Source organism: Pagrus major, chromosome 8 (genome assembly GCF_040436345.1).
Source record: "Pagrus major chromosome 8, Pma_NU_1.0".
NCBI classification, from domain to species: Eukaryota; Metazoa; Chordata; class Actinopteri; order Spariformes; family Sparidae; genus Pagrus; species Pagrus major.
The window spans coordinates 16631526-16655037 of record NC_133222.1 but is presented as its reverse complement, the minus strand read 5'-3'; the positions used below and the strand labels follow the sequence as shown (position 1 = coordinate 16655037).

At 40.7% G+C, this 23512-nt stretch overlaps 1 protein-coding gene across 1 annotated transcript; it reads right to left on the bottom strand.

The window, feature by feature from the left end:
• Positions 1–6396: 6396 nt before the first annotated feature.
• On the bottom strand, positions 6397–23169 carry shisal1b (shisa like 1b). Its single transcript, XM_073472651.1, has 4 exons — positions 22970–23169; positions 17659–17872; positions 14218–14520; positions 6397–6813 (listed from the first exon to the last, which is right to left on the bottom strand). Coding segments are annotated over exons 1-4 (585 nt in total). The 5' UTR covers positions 23037–23169; the 3' UTR covers positions 6397–6812.
• Positions 23170–23512: the final 343 nt, after the last annotated feature.

Genomic DNA, 23512 nt, shown 5'->3' with positions numbered 1-23512 from the left:
GCGGGATGATTGACAGAGGTGGACGAGTGCTGAGTAAAAGTAGAAGTCAGAGCTTATTAGGAAAGCTCAAAGGGACCTTGTCAATGTGGTAACAAACTTCTTGGTTGCAGGGGGCCTTTGACTCAGGCGAGCAGCAGCAGGTACCTGATTGGAAGCGAGGTGTGGAGGTCTGACACGGCCTGTCGCTGCCTGTCTGTTTTTAGCCATCACCTCTCTGTTTTAATGATGTTTCCATGTTGGATGTGACTCAGTCAGCTTGAGAGAGTCACTACTTTGAGGCCAGGTGAATCATCTAATGGTGTATTGATTGACATTTTAAAAAAAGAAAACGCATTCAGAGGCTTTCGGAGCTCCATACAGACAAAAGGAAGAAAAAGGTCAAGTCAGAAACACTTCTGAATACATCAATAACATAAATGACTGATGTTTTTCAAAAGTTGGTTAAAGAAGAGGAAGTGTTTTTTAAATTGTTTTCTTGTATCCGACGTCAATTGTTAAAATCCCTTATTTTACTCTTCATTTGACCACATGCTGCCACAAAACGTCCAATCACAGATAAGAAATCATAACTAGACACGACACGCCTATTTAGCTCTACATTTCTCTATGGGATGGTACTGAAAGAGTTTGGATGATAGTGTCCATTTGTCATCTTTCCAAAACTAAAAACAAAGAGCAGATGTCGGCCTAGTTAAAGGAACAGTCCACCCCAAAAATGAAAATTTCAGTCATTATCTACTCATCCTTATGTTGATGGAAAGTCAGGTAAGGTTTTGTAGTCCACATTTCTAAAGCTTCACAGCATTCCCTTAAACAACTAAAATAACCGGGGTTTATCATAAAAACAACCGAAAAAAACACATTAAGTAACTCCATACAGCTCATCTGGTGTAATGCAAGTCTTTGGAAGCCATGAGATCCCAAACTGATTTAAAATAAAGGTAGTTCACAAGCTCAACATTCAGTCAAGCTTGTGCAGCTACTTCAGACGCTTTTAGCCTAGCAGCTACAATGAAAATTTTAATTAAAGGGTGTAAATAAAGTCTTTACTAATCAGTTTGGGGTAATGACTGGGTTTTTGGGTGAACATAAGGTGCAAATGTTAGCATGTTGGTCTAACTAGCTTAAAACTATGTTAAAAGTTGAAACTTAGCACATTACTTCCAAGGCCAAGTGTTAGCATATCATAAGCTAATTATTTACTACAATAGTTTGCGCAGCTTCTGCTTTACTTTACAGCCTGCTTCAGAACCAGCAGATCCTTTGTGTGGGGGCCTGTCCCAAATGCTGCTTTACCATAAAGTAGGTAACTTGAAGGGTAAGTCTACTAATTTTACACATTACAGTGTGTTTACAGGCCTTGGGGATTATGTCAAAAAAGTAGTATAAAGCCATTTGTGGTTCCACAGGAAGCTGCCGTAATCTGATAAAATCGCCTCCAGTGATGTCACTCAAAGGCTAAGTTGCATTGTGGGTAATGTAGGCACCACCTTTTGAAAAGGAAGACTGTGAAATAAAAAAGGCAGTTTTGATCATTTGGTGTTTAATTGTCTATAATGAGTCCAACAGTGTTACAGGAGTGCAATGCTGACCAGTGGACTTCTTTTCAAACCTGGCGCCTACAGTACCCACAATGCAATTTACCCGCTGAGTGACATCACTGGAGGCAATTTATCAGATTACATGCAGCTTCCTCTGCAAAAGGATTTGTACTACTTTATTCACGTATGTGAAATGTTTTAAAATTTAATGTGTAAAACTGTTGGACTTACCCTTTAAGTGCTTCTATGCTGCTCTTTATTGGATTTGGGAAATTTACAGTAATTTCCCGAAATATTACACAAGCCATATGTTTGCCAATTACATCAGTTAGTCCACCTATTTTGACGTTTCAAACTAAAACATGGCATAAATCTAAACATATAAGCATTGCATCATTCTTTTAATTCTAGGGTTAATTATCTTCACGCTGCACTACAACAAAACAATATCCTGTGTTTTCATTCTTATGTCTTCTGCATGGATCCAGTGAAGATTCAGACTGTTTGCCTGTGACATGCTGCTTTGGCCTCAGGCTTTAAGCTTAAATCATGTATGTAGCCATTATGTGCTTATGTGCATGGGAAACAGTAACTAAGGGTGGGGAAGGCAAACGGTCAAATGCTCTACCCTGTGTTCACCACCGATGTTAAACATACCAAAGGACTTATTTCTGTCCTAGACTGGAAATGTTGTGAGGATAATAGTAAACAGATAAATGGATTAACTGTGTGGCAACACCCAAAAAACTAGGAGAAAGGATGGGCAGAAAAATAGAATTAGCTGGTGGAAGATGAACGACGTTTTCTTTTGCCAAAGAGCACTTGACACAGGGATTTAAACACACTGGAAAAGATAAAACTTTATTTCTCCCTGTCGTGACAATACAAAGTCAACAAGTGCAATAACAATCCGACTGAAAACGGTACTTTACATTCTATCTAGTAGTAAATACATAGACAGAACGTGGTGCACATTATCATCACCACCACACCCAAAAAAGTGAGGTATCAACCACTACAAAGCTTCTGTGTACAGGTGGGTATTCAACTGTAAGGCAACTGTATACCATGACAACCTGGAGAGACTGAAACAGATGTGCGCTCCCTCCTTCCCGTCCTTATTTTATTTTTTTTATTATTATTATTTTGTTTTGTTTTTTATTCAGGAAGAAGGTCGAGCTGATACGATTTACAGTACCACATCACATCAGGCCAGAGTCAAGACTGTTTTTTAACAAAACAGAAAACATCACAAAACAAAGTTGTAACATTTGAAGAAATGGAGGAAACATTCCTCCTTTGTGAATCTTGAGGGAATCCATTTGTGACCCTGCTACTGCATGTCAGAGGCAAAATGAAGTTATTTTCCCTGCGTGTGACTATTACTTTATTGGTGATAAGAACAGACCTTCTTTTACCTTATTCCAGGTCAGAACACACAGTACAGAGCCCTGAAAATAGACATGTTCTCCAACATAAGAGATTTTCCCACTTATCCAGCATTGGGGACTAATTAAATCCCCTTTCTGCTGCTGCACTTGCTATTAGAAACCTCTCCTCCCTGTTTTCTGTTGCTGTTCACACTCTGGGAATAAGGAGGCAGCTACACAGAGGGAGCATGAGAGTGTAATTTAGAACCACTGCTGGTCTCTGGGCCAATTATTTCACTTGGACACTTCCTATTCCTCTGCCCCTGAAAGTGATGGCACGAGCCTGCTGGGGCGCACACGCAATTAAACTTTAGCCACTGAAATGGGAATTAACTTGCTCTAACAACTCAGCAAATGTGAATATTATTGCTGATAACTGAGGACGACGCAGACAGGCCCCGCTTGCAGCAGCACTTGACTAAATCTGCTCAGTGGGTCCACTTAAACTTCATGAAACAGAGAGGATAAATATGATGGCAAGACCCAAGTTTCATAGCTGTGATGGCATTTCTGTGTCACTATCTCGTGTTAGCTTTAAAGCGAGGGTATTGCCATCCAGTTACCAGGATATAATTTTAATGTTTCTGCAAACCACAAATACGTCCAATGTTATTGGTATCAAACGTAGCATATTATGTTATGCTTGTTAGACACCTTTCACGTCGGGAGGTGGAGGGGATGGAGTTGGCGTAATTACAAGCCAACCAGGCTACCTTGTCCAACAGCCACTGCAGACCAACTCACACCAATGGATATTTTTAAGGACACCTGGGAACTTTTCTAGACATTTTTGTGGCAGCCAAATCGGCTCAAATCAAAACCAGCTTTTCAAAGGAAGTCGGACCGCCTCTATCCATGAGCGTGGCAACCAAAATAGGTATTTCAAGCCAAAGCAGTTCAGTTTGAACTTGTCCGTGGTTTTGCAGAAACTTATTTAGCTAACATTTATTCTGGCGATTCAGTTGACATTTCATTGTGTGCATGGACCAGAGATTGTGTACTCAAACAGGCTCTGCAGCTGCCAGATTAACAGTTGCAGATGTAAGATTGGGACCCTTCTGCACCAGCCGTCTGTCCACCTGGTCCTCTCACGCTGTCGCTCATATTCAGTCTGGCACCAACAGCTGCATTGTTTGTTCTCAGACATAAATGACAACATTTTAGTGATTACAGAGAATTTATCCCAGTAGTTTATTCTGATTTAATTTGAACAAATTGTCAGTTTATATAAATAAAACCATTCTATGCCAAACAATCCCCTGGTTTCAGTTTCTCAAATGCTTCTCACATTGAATATTTTTGGATTTCTGACTGTTGGCTGGACTTAAGACATCATTAATAAAATGATTTATTGATTAAGAAAATAATTACTATATTTAGACGAATCAATGATGAAATTAATCTTTAGTTGTAGCGACTGTAATTTGATAGTAGATTAACTGTTTCACTGGTTCCCAATGTAAAGATTTTATGCTTTTCTTTGTCATATATGATAGTAAACTAACAATTATTGGATTTAATTGTTTTCTCTTTTCGCTTTACAAAGCTCACACAGAAATGGTTTGAGACCCTTTTCGATATAAGTTCAATATCCAGAACAGTTTGTCTGTTTCATCAACTTCACCTACTTGTTAAGAAGTAAGCTGAGCTGAATCATCTGTCATAAACCTCAATGATTACCCAGCGCTCATTGGGCTGGCACATCTGACTTTCACATACCATGTCATCCATCTGAATAGGCTACTGTACATTATTGCTGACAGTGAAGGGGGTTTGAATGTTTTTTTTGTCACTTTTCCATTATGGCTAATCTCTTACAATTGTCTATTACCAATGTGGGATGAAGAGTGCTCCTTATAAAGGAACCAAATTGATATTCATTTGCACCATATTGCTAATGGAGCTGTTTGTCAGGCATCTCCGGTAATGAGGAAGGGCAAACAAGTCATTGGATGAGGATACCCAGACAACTGTCTCACACTCACTTTATAAGTCATGGTCTCAAATGGGCTTGTAGGCTTGTTGCCAAGAGTTAAAGGTGTAACTTGTAAGATATGGCCACTTGTCAAAGGTAGCTCCAAAACTATAGGAGGCGGCATAACCGCAAACTGCTGCTTGCTATACGCTTTGCTGTCATGACAAACTACCGTCAGCTTGGTTAGCCATGCAGATCAGAGCCCCTATTAGCTGACTGTAGTCTGCTGCATGTCTGGACCGCAACTTCAGATCATGGGGGTGTCAACGTGGGCAACAGAGTTCAGTTCAAACTGGCTTAGCTGCTGATCAGTGAACACGGCTAGACACCATACTGGAACCTAACATAGCCTCCAAGACTGATAGATGCCAATTTGAAGACAGGAAACGATACTGAGGTGATTTAAAGTGGCTATGACCAGGACTACAACGCCGGAGATGAGAAGATACGGCAGGCGCATACAAGAGAGAGGTGAAGCGAGAGAGTCTGGCATCAGCAGCGAGGGAAAAGGGTGTTTCGAGCCTGAATATTTCCACATCTTACTCGTGAAATGAGAATTTATCTCGATCAAACCAGAAAGAAGTGTGTTTAATGCTGAGTTAACAGGGCAATTAAGCTCATCTTAGTTTGGTAAAGTGAGTGTCTTAGACTTATTTATTCGGTAAAAAAAGCTAAGCGCATGTGAATAACAGAAGTCGCTGTTTGCTAGCAACTCTCACCTGAAACTAGAGGGGACTCTACTATCAGACTATCGCCTCTTGAGGTACAGGGTGTTGCAATAAAGGACAGGCTGGGGCTAGCTGGTTAGCATGCTCACTTCAGTAGACATTTCTGTAACACAACACATGGACGTCTTGATAATGTTAGTTAATTTTTTTTCATGTTTTAATCTTACATTCTGGCCATATCTTACATACTGCCCCTTTAAGGTAATGATTAGCTAAGCATAAAGCTCTGTTTTTGTTGTGAAAGCATCCCTGATCATCATTAATGTTTTGGGTGAATAACTTATTGAGAGTCAGCTCCCTTTCCTCGCCATCACTATACCAAAGTGAAACCTTGGAGTCCTAATGTAAAACCTTTAGATCTACAGCAGTTTAACTGTATGGCGTTGTGTCCTCGTCAGACACGTTACAATATAGAGAAAGTACTTGTTCTGCAGAAAGGAGACCTAAAACATTTCATACAAGATATTGTTTTTCAACATGGCTGCAGAGACATTTTGTGTCTGGTTTCAGTAAGTAACAAAAACATTCTACTCTAAGTGAGATGCTCAGCATCAACCTAAACTGTTACATGTTCCGAATGTTAACCACTCATATATTTCTCTGACTAGTTCACATAAATTAATCACCAAATAGATAACCCACGACTGTGTCTAACTGCTACTGAACACAAACTGACACAGCAGTGTAATAAACATTTTATATCTAGAAAGATGAGCTTCTTTTTAAAAACAGGCAAGCCTCCTCGCTTCTGAGTACAGTTAATCCAGTTCAGCTCGGATTTGTTTGGGACACTCCAGGCCTTGGCAGCCATTTCAAGGGATCACTGAACACCTGCGAGCAGTTGAATGTGTCTGTCGTTCATCCGCTGTGGCGGCAGCACTAAGGTCCTCTGTGTTTCCTGACAGGCTTTCTTCAGCTGGGTTTCTAAATGCCAGATCAGCCTGCTGCTGTCAGTCCATGGGTGATTTGTGCTCATTAGAAAGGGGGCAGTAGTCACTTCTAACTACTACAGTATGGCTAGCCCACCACTGGTGTTTAAGTCTGTGGTCCAGAGAGGGGCATCTGTGGGGCATCTCCTCTGTACCACGTAAGGAAACAAGGTGTTGCTACTCTTCAGTTCGTCCACTTGCAGCATCATTCTGCCCGGAAAGAAAAACAGAAATGAAACATGAATGTACATTCTTGAGAAAACATTGTTATCACAAGGTCGGCTTTATTGATTTTTTACGAAGCTTTCCACCACATATCTTGAGTAAAGAGTTGTCATATTGTTATGGTTTATGTGTGATTCTGTGACCTTGGTATGGGATTTCTGTCCCACAATAACAGGTGTTTGTACTCTCTCTGCACCAGCTCTGGCTCTGTTTTTGGTCTGGATTCTGGTTTTCATTACATCACTTTAATATCCATAATGAACCCTTTTAATCTTTTTAGGCTGCTTGTTTCCCATGTTTGTGTTTTTTCTATTCTTTGTATATATATATATTGTGCTAATCTTTGATTCTTTGTGATGTGCTACGCTCCCATCCACAGATTGTGGCTCTGTACAGCACAAAAAAAATCCTACTATCACCTCACTTTTCACATTAAAGCATCCGCAGCCAACTTCCCAATAGACAGGGTGGGAAGCTCGAATCCTGGGATCATTTTATAATGCTTTTTCTGACAAATCCACTTCCCGGTTGATCAGCAACTAAAAAGATGATGGATAGTGAAAATTTGGAGAGACATCAGGCTATACTTCAAGGTATAATAACATATCTGATAACCCATTAGCTAACATTAGCATTCAACTTCTTTCTTGCTAACATTGCAGTTTGATTACATCCAGTGTTTTAGTTCCAGGCTTACATAAATGTGCCTAAGAAGTGTATTGATCTTGTTGAGTCAATTTCCTGCGTTCCTATTGTATTTTGTAACACTATCAAAAGACTATGTTAGCTGGGAACTGTTTGGATGCTAACGTTAGCTGTTGTCTGACAGAAGCTAATCAGGCAGCAAATATGTTGTTTTACCTTAAAATACGGGCCTATCCATTGTCTGTGCCGATCAATGACCAAGTTGTGACTGACAGCAATTTGTCAGTTTCCCACTTTTATATGACCATCTCTTTTTGTGACACTAAATCTTCTGAAACCCAAGCAAGAACCACATAAGAGAGCAGAAACAGAAACAGAATAAAACTGCTTCAAGCTCATACTGAACATCTGCATCATCAAAGTTCCTTCACGAGTTGTTTGGAAAAAAAAACTCCTGGATCCGTCTCAGCATCAAGGACGTGGCTTTTAGTTGCATGGCTAAAATTGTCTCAGATCGCAGTGTGTGTGCTTTACAGGCCACATTGATCTTTATTTAACAACATATTGGCTTGAAAATCAGCTCAAGGCCCGAAAAACACAAAGACCAATAAAATGGGGCAGCTTTGCTTTTCAAAAAGCAATCAGATTTAAAGGAATATTTTACAAGTCTGTAATTCTTGTAACGACTTTTGGCTCACCCCACTCCATGAATCACATCCACCGCACCCAATTCTGCTGCTCAAAATAATGTAACTGCATTTTCATGGGAAACTAAGTTTCCACATCCTCACCCTATTGATTTAACTCTTATTGTACGGAGACAGGAATATGACCTGAAATGAATGCTTTTGCTCATTAACATGGGTGCTTCAAGAACATGAAGGTAACTCTAATGCACTCTAGAAAAATGGCTAAAATGCCAAGTAAATGAGTGACAACAGATGTAATGAAAGATCGCAGGCACAGCCCAAAAATAACATTGCACTTGCTCATGGCAGTGCCAGAAGTCATTCAACAACTTGCAAAAAGAGCTAAACCTATTCTCCTGCTCTTTTCCTTTAGCCTGCAGCACAACTCTGAGCCTGGCTGCCTTTGTAGCATCTATGATGTTAATTAACTCACACCACATGGAGTGTTGCTTTAATTGGACAAGGTCTTGGCATGCCGCTCTGTGGACAGACAGGCCAGGAATAATTTCATAATGTACAATTCTATTATTACCACAGAAAGCCAACCAGGGAGTTCAAAGATGGATGTGAATATGCAGGAGACACAGCCTGGCTTTGATCACACTCGGATAAAAAAAGATGTGAAATGCTAGTTCAGCTTCCAGGGTACAGCTAAATGTCATTTCCCGAGCAGACAGACCTGCAGATGTTTAAAGTTCCCATAAAGACAAAAATCGATGTTTATGTGTTTTTATCACATGTTTTCCTCTATGTCTCACCTATACACCAGTATCAGGCCCAAAAATGGAAAGTTGTTGTCTAGGTATTCTTAGTGGTATTTTAGAGTTTGTAACTTCCTGAAAAATGACAAAGAAAATGGTGATAACGGTAGCTTTCTTGCTAAAGTAACTGCTCACTGAGCTGCTGTTATTTTGTTGGCTCAGTTAGATGTGCAGCTAACTTAGCAGCCCTATAGGCTGACAAAGCTCAAGGGTGTCCTTGATAAATAGCAGCTACCATGCTCAGATGAGGGCCTGAAAACTGTTTCTATTTTTTCTTTTCTACTTTATCGACGGTGATATGTTGTTGTTTCTTTCTTGTGACAAATGTACTTGTAAGTCACTGTGGACAAAAGTGTCTGCTAAATGCCCTAAATGTGAATGTGTCAGGAGTCAAAGAGCTGGATGGCAAGAAAAACACCAAGCTACTGTAGCCCCTGTTGTCAAATTGTCCCTCCATTTTCTCTGCCAGTCCGACCGATGAAGGGGGGCGTAGCGCAGCGCACATTCAGCACAACTGGCTGCTGTAAACACTTACAATATCTGCAACAAGTGCCTCCCTAGCCGCCTGTTTTTATAACAACCACATAAATGTGGCGAAGCAAATAACACTCCAAGAGCTGTTTCATGGGAACTCATTACACTAGTTTTAGAGATGTTTATCTATAACCAAAGAGATGTAACAGACAGACCGAGCGAGTGATGGAGACTCCGTTTACTAGACTGGGTGATATCACTGAATCACTGACTGTAAGAGGCAGTGTTACCATCACTGGTGAGTCAGGTATGTGCTGTATGTAGTGTCAGATGCCACCTCACATGGACTGCTCTGTCCATGGATGAGATCAGCTGACCAAATAAGCTCTCAACCTTGAGTGAGTGAGTGTGTGGTTACTGGCACGAGCTGCTGCTGTTACATGGCCAAGTGATTTATGAATCACCAAGAGACTCTTTGACGTGCTCTGGTTGATGCACAGTGGTGTCATTTGATGTTGCCCAACATCTCATTTCTCCCACCTAACACGAGCCAAGGAGCAGCTTGTTTTTTTATCTTGATTGCACAGCAAGTTTTGATCACCTCTGGCTGAAGACTAACTAACTAAATTTATTTAATATATGCAGAAATGACAGCAGCAGATCAGATACTTCATGCAGTTCTTAGAAGGTAGAGCATTAGAGTGGGCACACTACAAAAAGAATGTAAAATAAGTAATAATATATAGGAAATTCTTACTTCCACTGCCAGCTTCGTTAAATTTTCCTTCTGGTGTCAAGATTTCCAGATGATGCTGCTGCTCCTCAGTGCTACTAATTGGTAGGGGTGGACCACTGGGCAGAGAGGGTTGGCCAAAACTGGGAACAAGGCCAAGCTTTTAATGTCCTAATAGCCACGAGCGGACAACCAATCAGGTCTTTAATGCTGCTGAGCACTTTATGGCAATAAGACACGAGTTTCCAGGAACAGCTGAGTTTACTGCTGTTTAAGGGTAGCATGAGAGCCCTGCTCGGATTTGTGATGTCTTTTTTTCCCTTTCCTGTGGCAAAGTGATAGTTTAGTGCAGCTGTTTCCAGTAGTTTTTGTCTGAGCCCCCTCAGCCCTGCCAGATGAGCTTAAGTACCCCGGACATACTGACCACTAGAGATGGAAAAAAACGCTCCATGTTGGTTTTGATTGATATAAGTTAATAAAATGGTAACAGAGGGCTGAATACACAACTAATAATGAGCTTACTTGGTCTTTTCTGTCTCTGTCTGGTAAAGCTCAGGATAGACAGATACAGCCAGAATTATTTTAAAGGCCAACTATTTTCATAATCGATTAAAAGTTTGAGTCATTTTTCAAGCTAAAATGAAAAACATTTGCTGGTTTCAGCCTCTCAAATGTAAAGACGGCTTTTCTTCGTCATTTATAATAGTAAATAAAAGGGTCGTTGGGTTTTTGACTGTTTGTTGGACAAAGGAAGCAGTTTGAAGATGTCACTTTGGGTTTTGGGAAACTGTGATGAGCGTTAAAATGATCTGCAGATTAATCAATAATGAAAATAATTGTTAGTGGATGCCCTAATTAGAGGTGCATAATGCGAAGTTGCCCTATTGTAGCTGGTATTTAGCTAGTTGATTATTGTGACACTAAATCTGCAAAAGATTAGCCTCGCAAAAAATTGTAATCCTAGTTTAGTATGCTTTTTGGCCTCAACAAAAGTATGTGGATATATTTTGTTGTTTCATTTTTTTATTTTATCTTTATCATCAGTGCTATTCAGCAATCTTTCAACTGCAGAAGTACCCCCTTTGGTAAAATACATCTGAATGGGTATAGAGGACTAAGGTCTTAATTCTCTGACAGTATACCTGCTTTGTTGTTCTGTGTAGATCAATCAAACTAGCAGCACTGACTGCAGGGATTAAGCATTTCCAGTACCAATGCCATGTGCTGCTATTGTAGAGAAAGACTGACCTTCAGATAGTGCAACTGACTGTGCTGTTGCTGTCATTAAGTGCCACATTACCCTGTGAGTAAACTCCATCTACTGTCCATTCCCTGCTCATAAAGAAAAAATGCATTCTTCCTATCAAGTGAAGATAAACCGTAGTATGTGGCTTGACAGACCTGTTGTTCTTCTCTCACCTCAATCGCACATCATTTGGTGAAGAATGACACCAGTTAAGTTTCTTTGATTTGTTCAAACTTGTCTGAATACATGAATAGGAGATTTTAATAAAGATAGAAAGTAATAACAGTTACCCAGGCCACCCACACTGAACCCCCAGCAGATCTGCAGCAGTATATATACCAGCACGCTCACGTACCGATATGGTAAACAGTATTCCCACATGCTGAACGGCAAGCTGCACTCTCTCTGAAGAAACAGATCTGTGCGTGTAGAGAAATTATTTGACACTGACTTGCTCTCAGGATTGCTCTGCTGTGCTGGTAACCATTTCTGCTAGATTCCTTGGAGTTGCTGTGCGACTGGGTTGTTTTTAGTTGTGGGACTTGACCCCATCTCTGTTTGTTTACATTTGGCCAACAGATGTTTAACTTGGTGGACCCAGTTTCTTGAGCCATTTACTCGGCATCCTCTCTGGGGAGAAAGATCTGTACCCCCGCACATAAACCATAGGCCAGCTGATGACGCACTGAGTGGGCAGAATCATGTGTGGTGTACGTACAGTATCTTCCAGCATGGTGTCTTAACACATTTCTTCAAAAAAAAGTGTGAGCATTATCTAGATTGTGAGAAGTGCTCCACTGTGTGAAACTGCTATTCTAATCTTGCCCCAGAAACAGCTCGTGACCGAATTTAGCTCCCTGCATCTGTCACATTTTTAACTGATGTGAGTAATTTCCTGAGAATATTCTTAGTTTGGTAAATGCTGTCCTGTTTATTAAAATGCCGTTACGCTTTTTATAAAAAAAAGATGCACAAGATTCTCCCTCAGTGCTATGCGCCTGCAGCAGTTCCCATCAGTCATCATAAGCATGAATTACCATGAACTTACCATGCTCTCATTTTCAAGGCCCACTTTATCAATGAGCATCTTGCTGCAGTTTCACACACCTTTTTATAGACATCTTCTGGCTTAAAGCTGGAGAGCTGTCAGATCAGGTCAACCTCATAAGTCTAGGATTGATGAGTCCTACAACACTGAACTGACTTCATGTCTAATGAGGAGGCTCCATGGATATGTCCATTCTTAGTTAACCATTTTTCCAGCAGCGAAGCAGCCCCAGGATCCCTCTGCAGCATTCCAACTCCTCCTATCTATGGCACGCACAGTCCACACTGCTTCTAAGAGCCATTTGTCAAACCTCTGCCCACATTAAATTATCATGACCCGGGAGAGATATCTACCTCTAGGAAGAGACTCTGAGACCCAGTCAGACAGATAAGGAGTACAGTATGGTGTCTAAGACGGAGAAGTGAATGAAAAATTGACTGCGCAAAAGTCTAGGTTTGTTCACACTGCAGTCTACAATTGTGTGGCTCTCTTATGAAAGTCTGAACAATGTCTGCCGAATGAAGAAAAGTTCCCTGCGGCTGCTGGGTCTTATAGATCACTGCTGGCATCGTAAATCATCTCGTATGTTTTAATAACGGTCACATGCAGCCCAACGCACCTCGAGACTCCTGTGACTGCTCTCAAAGGTAACATAAAGATAAACTGAAAGGACAGCAGATGGTGTTTCGCCACAGAAACTCCATGAAAGGTTTCTAATGGGACTCGGAGTCGAATCATTCAGGTTAAATATGAGTTAGGGGCTCCCGGCAGGCAGTGAAGCTTTCACATTATTCAGCTCTTTTCTATTCATTAATAATGACAGCTCCCTAATGAGCTGGTCAGACTTAAAACCAAGAAAATGTCTCTTTTGTAAGAAGAGGTTGATGTTGAGACAGAGTGCAGCTATTTTGAGATGAAAGACAAATACAGATCAGATGCTTTGCAGAAAATTATCCATTAGCGGGCGGAAGGGCTGGATTCTTAAAATATTGATAAAGTTAAGCATTTTCCTTAGTCAGAGGAAAACCAAACTAAAATGAGTGAATTATTTCCCAGTGAGTTGCTAGAATTGGGAAAAGAGCAGAGATGGCGATATCATTGCTCGGCAGTAATCCTGTGTGTGTGTGTATCTTTGTACGTGCACTGCTGCACTCTTAATAAGGAATTCAAGTAAACGGGAAGCCTGGTGTTTGAGCTTCCTCCCTGTTGGCTTGGGAGAAGTATGCTTGAAATGCTCTAATTTGTCCTGCTAGACACGCAGTTTCCCTGCCATGTTTCTCTATGTTACAAAGCACCGAGTACAAAGAAGAACAGAAAAGAAAATGAGACACAGAGAGAAACTGTGTTTAAAAAAAAAAGAAAAGGAAATTAAGAATCTCTGAAAAGAGATCCTTGAATTTCTTACTAAGCATCTGTTACACACGTTGCTTTTCCAAACAACAAGAGTCTCGCACTGTAATATGATTATCTGAGTGGAACAAATCATATTTTGTATTAGTCAGCACAGAGTTATGTAACAAATCAAACTGAATGGGTGTCAGTTTGGCTGTCGTCAGTTTTAAGTTTTTCTTTGAGCTATAAAAGAAATTAAACAGACATTTGTTTTTTTGTTATTTTAAATAAATATGCACCGAACCCTGACCCCAAAACCAAGGGATGTACTGAATTGTGACTTCTGGGTATCGTTAACTCTCCCTTGAAGATACCAGCTATGAGGCGGTTTGTGTTGCAAATCTTAATTCACATGCATGCCAAACAAGTTGGCAGTTGTCGTATGACAGACAGCAACTCACCATGCGGTGGATGTGTTGTAGGGCAGGAGTGTGGGGCTGTGACTCTCCCCTCTGAGGCTGTGTCTGGGCTGGTAGTGGCTGGGGACCATAGGCTGAGCTTGAGCCTGGGCTTCGCTCTCTTCCGGCATGGACCTGTGCCACTGACTCCGAGCCTTCTTCAGCCAGCGTCCTCCGAGGCCCCATTTCTCTAAGTAGACCCGGCACAGCTCGTAGTTTATGGCTGAGTAGTAGAGAAAGTCTAGCGCCAGCAGCACCATGACAAAGAAGCCGTAGATCCACACGCCGACCAGGGCTGTATAATTACTGCGGGAGAGACAGACTTGGAGTATTAGTGCTGTGTAATCTGAGAGAGATGATGATAAACAGGCCTCACATGCTCAGAGCTGCAGCACCACCCAGTTACCCTTAAGCTGATCCACGATGGAGCTGCCAGGTGTCAACATTGCTGTTCATGTAGCAAGACCAAGACAATCATCAAATCCTCCCTTGATAAAAACTAGTTAAATAAATATATTAAAAACTCCTCCATCTGCTCTATTTGCTGCTTTTTAAATACTGCTTATTAAATTGGACAAAGAATTTCATTAGCACAAAAGTCTTTTTAATCCATCTCATATTGGCTCCTCCGTTGTTTCTCTAAAATGTGTGCTCCCAGTTTTCACCTCTTGTAAATTTTCCCCGTGTATTACATGATCCAACTGGATTTATGTGGCAACATTTGAACTTTCTTTTCATCCAAAGATGTTCCATAAAGCACAGCAAGGTAAATGAGCAGAAATAGCTTCCTGAGAATTTTGAAAAGCAGCCAAAACGAGATACTGAATACAGTACCTGAGTGCGGTGCCTCTGTATCTATGTTCCCTGAGGACTTTTAGTTGCTTGGAGAAAATTGAAAGTGATTCAGTCCTATTAGGATGCTTTGATTAGACACGATGACAGACAGAGAGGGCACAGGCTATTACTTCGAAATAGAGATTTATTTGAAAGGAAACCAATCTTTTCAATCATTTCGGCACATTTTGAAATTTTTCTGACTGCATCGATAAAAAGCCTTGATGAAAAAAGGGGCTTCAAGGTGCTTCTAGTTCAGTTAACCGAGGGAAGCGACTTCTGTCTGAAAAATTATTTGACCTTGTGGATATTTATCTGAATAAATGGCTTTTAAATGAACATCTGCTCAAATGAGCACAAAGGTAGGCGCATGCTATGGCAGCACTCAAATTGGAATATATCATTAACTGCACTTACCTTTCCTCTCCTCTGCGTCAGAGACATTAACCTATAATTTAGTCTGTATGTCTCCTCAGGTCATTTCAGCATGCAACATGCTTTCCATGCAGGACTTTATATAAGTCAACCTGGGGTTAGGCAAACTAGAATATGTGGACAGTCCATCGACCATGACCACACAGCTAAAACAAATGTTATTCAATATTTAACACACTTTCCTCAGAGAAGGAAAGCAGATGCAATTGATTATCCGTCAAAGGTGTGCAGCTTTTCCTGTTACTTTTTCAAAATTTTACTCCCCGATGATTCTTCCACTCTGAATCTTTTTCGATTCTGCAGAAATTCAGCTACTCTGAAACCCTCAGAGGACGAACGGCTTTAGTTTTACCTTGAACTGCAGTAAATCTCCAACTATAATACCACTTTCACCGTGCACAGTGAGTAGAGAGCAGAATTATGGCCAATTTAATTTGCTTGGCCAGTGGTAAATACCAGAACTGACAGTCCCATTGCCCAGTGAGGCAGGATAAAAGAGAGGCCCAACAGGCCATCTGACACTAAAATGAAATATCACAACCTGCTGCAGGGCAGTGTAAACCGCCCGAGACAGAGGCATGCTGGGAGGGCATTAGCACAGAGAGCTGTGGTTTTGTCACCAAAACCTCCCATTGAGAGCTCCCACCAAACATTTTACTGTGTCCTTCAGTCAGCTTGAATCTGGTTATCCGGCAATGAAATACGTGTGTCATCAGGTGTATGTGACTTCTGTGAGAATATACTGTCATATCATGGCATGTGTTGTAGTGTGGTTTACAATCAATAACACTAAAAAGTGCTGTAATTCTTACATGGATATATATATATTGTGATAGCATACCACAGTGATTCTTGACAGAATAGCCGGCACTTAACACCTGCTTTGTGAGCGATCATGTGGAGGCGTCACACTCACAACACAACAACTGCTTTCAGCATCTGCTCTCCGCTGTGGTGGTTTTGAATTTCTCTGTAGGTGTGGATCGATGTCAACGAACCCTCCGAGTAAGAGCAAACAGTGTCAATGAGTGCCATACTGTCAGAGGAGCGAAGCGCATGAGAGCAAGCAGACCGTAACCTGCTGTTTTCATCTGATCTGAGGAAATATCATCTCTCAGACTGTTTGTTCCACCATAGCTATTCACATAAAAACTGTACTTATGATTCATTTTTACCTAATTACTGCCACCAAGACAAGGAGGTTACGTTGGGGGTCCTTTTTGTTTGTTATTTGGAGTATAACTCAAAAACTACACTACAGGTTTTAATGTAATTTTGGGGGAAAGTTCTGTCATGAAGAAGAACTGATGGGTTTTTGGCTCATTAGTCCTGAACTGGGGGGCATGGAAGTAAATATCCTGCATTACTTCAGAGCTGAATTGAAAAATAACAATTGTGGAAAATGCCAAATATTCTGTTGTTTCAGCCTCTTTATTAGAAAATGGTGGAAAATGTTCCCCAAAGCTCAAGATGACGTCCTGTAATGTCTTGTTTTGTCCGCAACCCAAATATATTCAGTTTACTGTCATAAGAGGAGTAAAGAAACCAGAAAGTTTTCACATTTATGAAGCTTGACTCAGAGAATTTGGACTTTTTTAGGAATTACTCAAATGTATGAATTGATTATCAATTGGCGATAAATTATCATTGCAGCTCTAATCACTAAATGAAAATATTTACCTAGCAACTCACAGGACTCAAAGGATCTTTTGCTGATGTCCCAGTGCCAGACACCACAGGACACCACCAGAGGTCCTGTTTCCAGGCCTCAAAGGTTCAGAGCGAGGTTGGACTTGTTCCAGCACGTCCCACGGATGCTCAATCAGATTAGGATTTGGGGATTTTGGGAGTCCAGGTTGATGCCTTCAGCTCTTGAAAGGTCATTCCTGAGCACAATATCCTGCTGGAGGAAGGCCACTGCCATTGGGGAGTGCACTACTTGGTCTACAGCGGTGTTTGGTTGGGTTGTGCATGTCAAAGCGGCATCCACATGAATGACAGGACCCACATTTTTCCAACAGATCATTGTATAGTAACAAGATGATAACTGATCTTCAATTTACTTAATTATCACAACAGTGATGGCCTTTTTTTTCACACCTTTAGTAAGGGCGGATGCACAGTGTAAGGGAGTCAAATAGGGTCAAAAGGCAGTGATTTTCTTTTTTTACTTACTTGTGTGCATAACCGTCTGAGGTGGTGGTGAGGTTGAGCTGCATGACCATCTGGAACTCAGTCTCGTTGCAGCAGTATTTGAAGGCGGTGTTGTTGTGGTGGCAGCAGAACACGTAGGACTTGTTGTCCGAGAGGCGTGGGCAGTGAAAGCCGAAGTGGTAGCGCCCCTTGTGGTCGGAGTAAGGTTCACACACTCGGAAATGAGCTGAGAGGGCTGCAGATTTGCGGAAGAGAAAGATTTTGATGTAAGATTTGCTCAGAAATTGTAAGGAAGGAAGTAAGGGGAGATAAACACTCAACACTGAGTAAGAAGTTTGTCTTCCTACTCTTAAAAAGAACAACCCCTTATTAGACTTATTGTTGAATGAGCGCTCAAGGTACCTTCAACCTTTAGCAACCAAACTTCGAAACAAGTACTGAAAGCTTTTTCTTTTCTTTGGAAGCCTCAGAAAAGACACGACTGGAGAGAGTACATGTCATAACAATGGTGTCCATTAAGGAACAAATAACAGTGTACTGGCAAAAATAATGAGATAGAAGACATCACATTAAATCCTGATGGGAAGAGCACTGTCACCATCTTTTCTAGACGGAACAGAACAACCTGAAACACATACATAAATTGAAATTGATCTCATCTGTTAGGTCATTATTTCAGTCATATTACAAGTCCCTAGATGGTGTTTTTGGTCAATGTTAGAATAAAGAGTTACACAGATGAGATAAAAGCCAGGAGTGTTTCTTTCCCCACATTACTGCATGGACTGAACTCAAATGAAAGGCTCAGGGCTGCACCAGTCTCTTTACCTGTTCATCAAAACCCCCCAAATTCTCCTTCTTCTTTTTGGCAGCTGGAGTCATACAGGGTAACAGAGCCAGATCATTTATTATGAGGCAATGCAAAGAAATGTGGTACAAATCGTAATCTGTCTTATTTGCATTTAAGTCCCTGCAGCTTTAGGAGGAGATAAATCTGTGCATCATTGCTGTCACAAGGGGAAAAACATCATTGCTTTTGTAACAGAATCTGGCAACCAATAAACTTTTGCTTGAAAATGAAACCACAGGAATCTTTTTCAGCACCTGCTGAGACTCCACCTGATATGAATAAATTATCAATCTGTCAGAGAAACAAAGCAGATATAATGAGTGTCAGATTACGGGGCTGATGGTAGTTAATGCGCATCACAATGGACCAGGACATATCCACCTATTCAGCTCCTTCATAACTGATCAGTATCAGCCTTCTGGCATCCTTTCACTTCCTATTACTGGTAATTAGACTCAGAGTTAATGTTCCAGTTAACCTGAAGTCAGTATCCTGTAAACTGCATAGAAATTATATAAAAACTGTACAAAACAAACATTATACTTTCTGCACAAAAATATGTGGTCATTCACATGTTCACTCACTCGTAGCCACGAGCAGGCTGGAAAACAAATAAAGACACACTTGTTAAACACTACACTGCTGTTGCTGCTGGTGTTTCTCTGCTTCATACATTGCGTGTCATTGTATTTATTTCTTATATTACCTCCGTCCAAGGAGGTTTTGTTTTTGCCTGTGTCCGTTTGTTGGTTGGTTGATTTGTCAGCAGAATAACACAAAAACTACAGAATGGATTTCCACGAAACTTGGATGGTGGATGGGTCTCAGCCCAGAGTAGACCCCATTAACTTTTGGTTCGGAAAAGAAAAACTTTCTTTATGAAAAGTGCCAGACAGGGCATTTTTCAATGATGGATATTCCTCTTCTTCGTCATACTTATGTCGTTGTCCAGTACAATACAATTTGATGGCCATCCAAACAAAATCCAGATATAGTGGATTTTAATTTGTTTTGTTTTTTGCTTGTCTTTGATGCCAAGACAGGCAACAACAACAATGAGTTATAGAAAGACAATATAAGACATGATACAGAATATGCCAAAAATCAGATTAAGACAGAAATGTAATTATCAAATTAAAGCCAAAAACAAGATTTGATCTTGTTTTTGGCAAGCTAAATAGCACCTACAAGCTAAATAGCACCTTAAAACAACCCAATAGTAATTTAAACCTATAAAAATACAAAAACAAAAAACTTTATCTTGTTCTCTGCTCATAATGACGTCTGCGGGATAGGATGGGATGGGACTGGGCTGAGGGAAGTGTGTATGGGTTGATAACTCTTTCTAAAATTGGAAAACTTGATACATAATTTTACACTTGATGTATCACCATTTTGTTCCAATAAAATATTCTCAAAAAGTTCTCTTTTTTTTCCATATAACACATCAAGATCTTAAAATACCACATAATATTGGCACCCAGAATTGTGACGACACTTGCTGAAAAGTTGAAAAATAAACCTGTCTGCTCTCTCCAATTAAACTGTTTCTTAATAACCATGAATATATCTTTGGCATTTCTTTACGGCAAACACTTGTTGCTGATTTACAGATACACTGACATGATTTTGGGTGCCAAGAGCTAAAATCAGAAGATGATATCAGCCATGCTATTTATGTGTGTCATTTGCTGATTTTGTAAAAAATGAACCTCTTTGATTTTCTTTTCTGCTTGATAATCAGCCTAAGCGTAAGTAAAATTACGCCACTTCATGTGAAGTGCACCCACATTCATTTCATTGTAAGTGATTTGACTTGTGTGTTTCCTTTCATCGATGCAGTCTAAAATTCTGGCAGTGTTGTCAGAAAAAAAACTGTTGCTGTGATTTAGTTGAAGGTCCACTTGTGCTGCAGGATGATAGAAGTCTTTCAATAATCTCAGGCAGAGACAGATCAGCATTTGAAAGGAGAGAGTTCTTTCAGGTTATAATGAGCTTGGCGTGGCAAGCCATCCTCCTTTCAACAACCCCCTAATTTTAGCAGAAGAGGGAGGAGGATTAGAAGTCAGGAGCGGTTTATACAGTGAGAGAAAACTCATCATTTGACCTATGCATCGACTCTACTGCAGTGAAATGGTTCTGAAATCAACTCGTGTTATTTATATCCCATACATCCTTGCACGTAAAGGAGGGGTCAGCAGTTGTAGGTACACGTACTGGTAGTAAGAAACCAGACGCCCTAAACATCTGAAGTGGACCATAAAGTCTTCTTACGATGCACGACCTGAAGGTTTGTAAGAGCAGAGTTCGGGGGAAGTCTCTGGCTTCTCAAATGAACAACAGCTGGTTCTGGAAAGCATACAGCTATAAACACACCCACCTGCTTAATTTCATTAACACCTCTTGAAATTTAGGATACAGTTAACGGCTTGGCTCTTGCAGTTCAGTATGTTTACAACCTGCGGTCTGAAAACTGCCATGACCCTCTCTCCCACAGTCCCACAACAACAAACAACATCAGTCAGTGAGCACACATATGCATTTATTTATGGCTACAATTACACACCCAGTTTGATGTCTTATTTAGAAACTGAATAATAGAAGCTTAGAAAGATTGAAACAGGATTGAAACTAAGTTTTGAAGGCTTTAAAGACATTATTTTGAATTTGAGTTCTTCACAATTGCAGCACCCTTTTTACAGTGTTTCTCAAACACATTTTCAGAGTTACAAAATTGTCAACGTAACTTAGCAAATCCTGATCTTAAAACTTGAGTTTCTAAAGGGCCGGTTTCCCTCATGTGACTTTCTTTCAGGAGAGATATGTACGGTGGTGACAACGACGAGATACTTAATATTCTGTTTGAAACCTCAGCCAAATACATCATCTTGCTCAATATATGTCACCGACACAACATGGCTGCGCCTTGGCAAAGACAAAGTGTTCAAAAAGGTGAAAATCATAACAAGTCTGGCCATATTGACAGCTGCAGTTATGCTAAAGTCGAGTTAGTCAGTTTTGTGAGCTAGCCAATACATATCAGACCAGCTCTAAGAGGTTTCAGTTATGGGTTTTTGGTGAGCATTAAACAAGCAGACGTCCTAACACAACTGTTGGGTGTGTGGTCTTTCTAATGACGCATTTTCACAGTTTTATACTTCAACAGTTATATGACTAACTGCGACTTTCTCAAGTTCAAAAAATATCTTTTCAATTGACAAACATCATATGTGAACTTCAGCACACAATTTAAACAACAGCAAAAAAAATATTAGTCTCTCACCATTCATAATGGTACATATTAACAAATCCGATGGCCTTTCACGTACACTGGGCACACAGGAAGCTGATTGTATACTCTGGCTGGTTGCTTAGCTACAGAAAATACTATGAATGAGGCAGGGAAACATACTGCAGGGAAACATACTGCTCTACACAGAATCTTCCTGGATATTTTATTCAGCCAAACACTGAAAGCAGCCATTTTTATCTCTCTTCTCCATCATTGTACTATCAATGCCTGTTTGTGTCCATTCTGTTACAGTCAAAACTCAAATATTCAAATATCTGATAACCATGGGTGTCTGTGCATCACTGAAAACAGAGTTTCTGAATAGCTTCACCCTGGAAGAAGATTTCAACAGGTCCATTTTCACTGACCTGAAATGCTGTTTATGTGTTTACACAAGCCCAAAATGCGTAGAAAAAGATTTGATTGAAGAATTACCCTCGTACATATGGACAGGGCCTGAAACACACAGGTTACCCTAACAAGATGCACTGTTCTCTGTGCCGTCCCCGAGCAGTGCCTGTGGCAGAAATCCAGAACCTGTTCCTGGCAAACTCTTAGTGCATTATTTTGTAAATGTATTCAAGTTAAAAAGTTAACGATATTCACACACTCACAGTGCTGCTGATTATTCCAAACTGCTACATGCTCCTGATTTTTCCCTCCAACACTCCTTCCTCCTCTTGCCCTATTTTGTCATTTTTAAACTTGACTTGGCATCTTTTCCCTTGTGCATAATGTATATTCCATATCTCAGAGATATGTGTTGGCCGGGTTCTTCTCTTTGTACCTTTTGGGGTTGTAATGTGCTCTCTTGACAGTTTAATGCTGCATGGCCTCATTTAGAGAGTGCCTGAAGGTTCAGAGATTTTCCTGCCAAGAACATTTTTTTTGGCCTTTGATGTCAAGTGTGCCTGACTTAACTTCTGGCCATCAGATGTCAACTTCTATCGATAAAATTGTCTCTTTTTGGGTCTTTTCCTGTATTTAGTTCATGGCACTAGTGTCTTACTCTGTAAAGGGCTCAGACCTACATTTTAAAGCATGTTTGTAGAAACTGCTCCTAGCATGCCTGGTGTGAGCACACCCTGAAACTCTTGTGTGATTGTCTGTTGGCTCCTGTTATTAAAGAAATATCTTTTGAGGACCAGACAGGCAGACTCACTGATAAGCACACACTAAACTTTACAGACCTGCAGTGGACAGCAGGAGGAAGATGATCGTCAGGACATTGAAGGACTGCCGGTTGGTGATAGTCATCTTCTCGTCCTCATATGGGAGGAAGGGAGGGAGCAGGTGGGAGAGAGGGAGTGAGGGGGGCTGCTCTGCTTTAGCTGGGCGTGGGCATCCTCTGCTTGTCGACAGCTTCTCTCACATGGCTGCTGCTGCTGGGAGTCACGACTCCTGATGGGAACAAGGCAAGCAGAGAGAGGAAAGATTAAGATATTTGATTTGGATTTCTGGAAGTGCCGCCCTGCTGTGTGGACAGCTTCTCTGGCGGCGAGCGCCCAACATGACATCTGAAATCGGTCCTTAGGTTTACATAATAGGATGGCCTGGGCATTAATATTAATTGAAATTGGCACTCAGGCAAGACGGGGGATCAGATTTGTTCCATTCTTGCAGAAATCCCATTAGTGATAACAGTTTTGCTGCTTTTGACAGGAGAAATGTTTGCCCTTGATACAGTCATTAAAAAAGTTTGGAAATCATATCAGAAGATATTTTGGCAATGA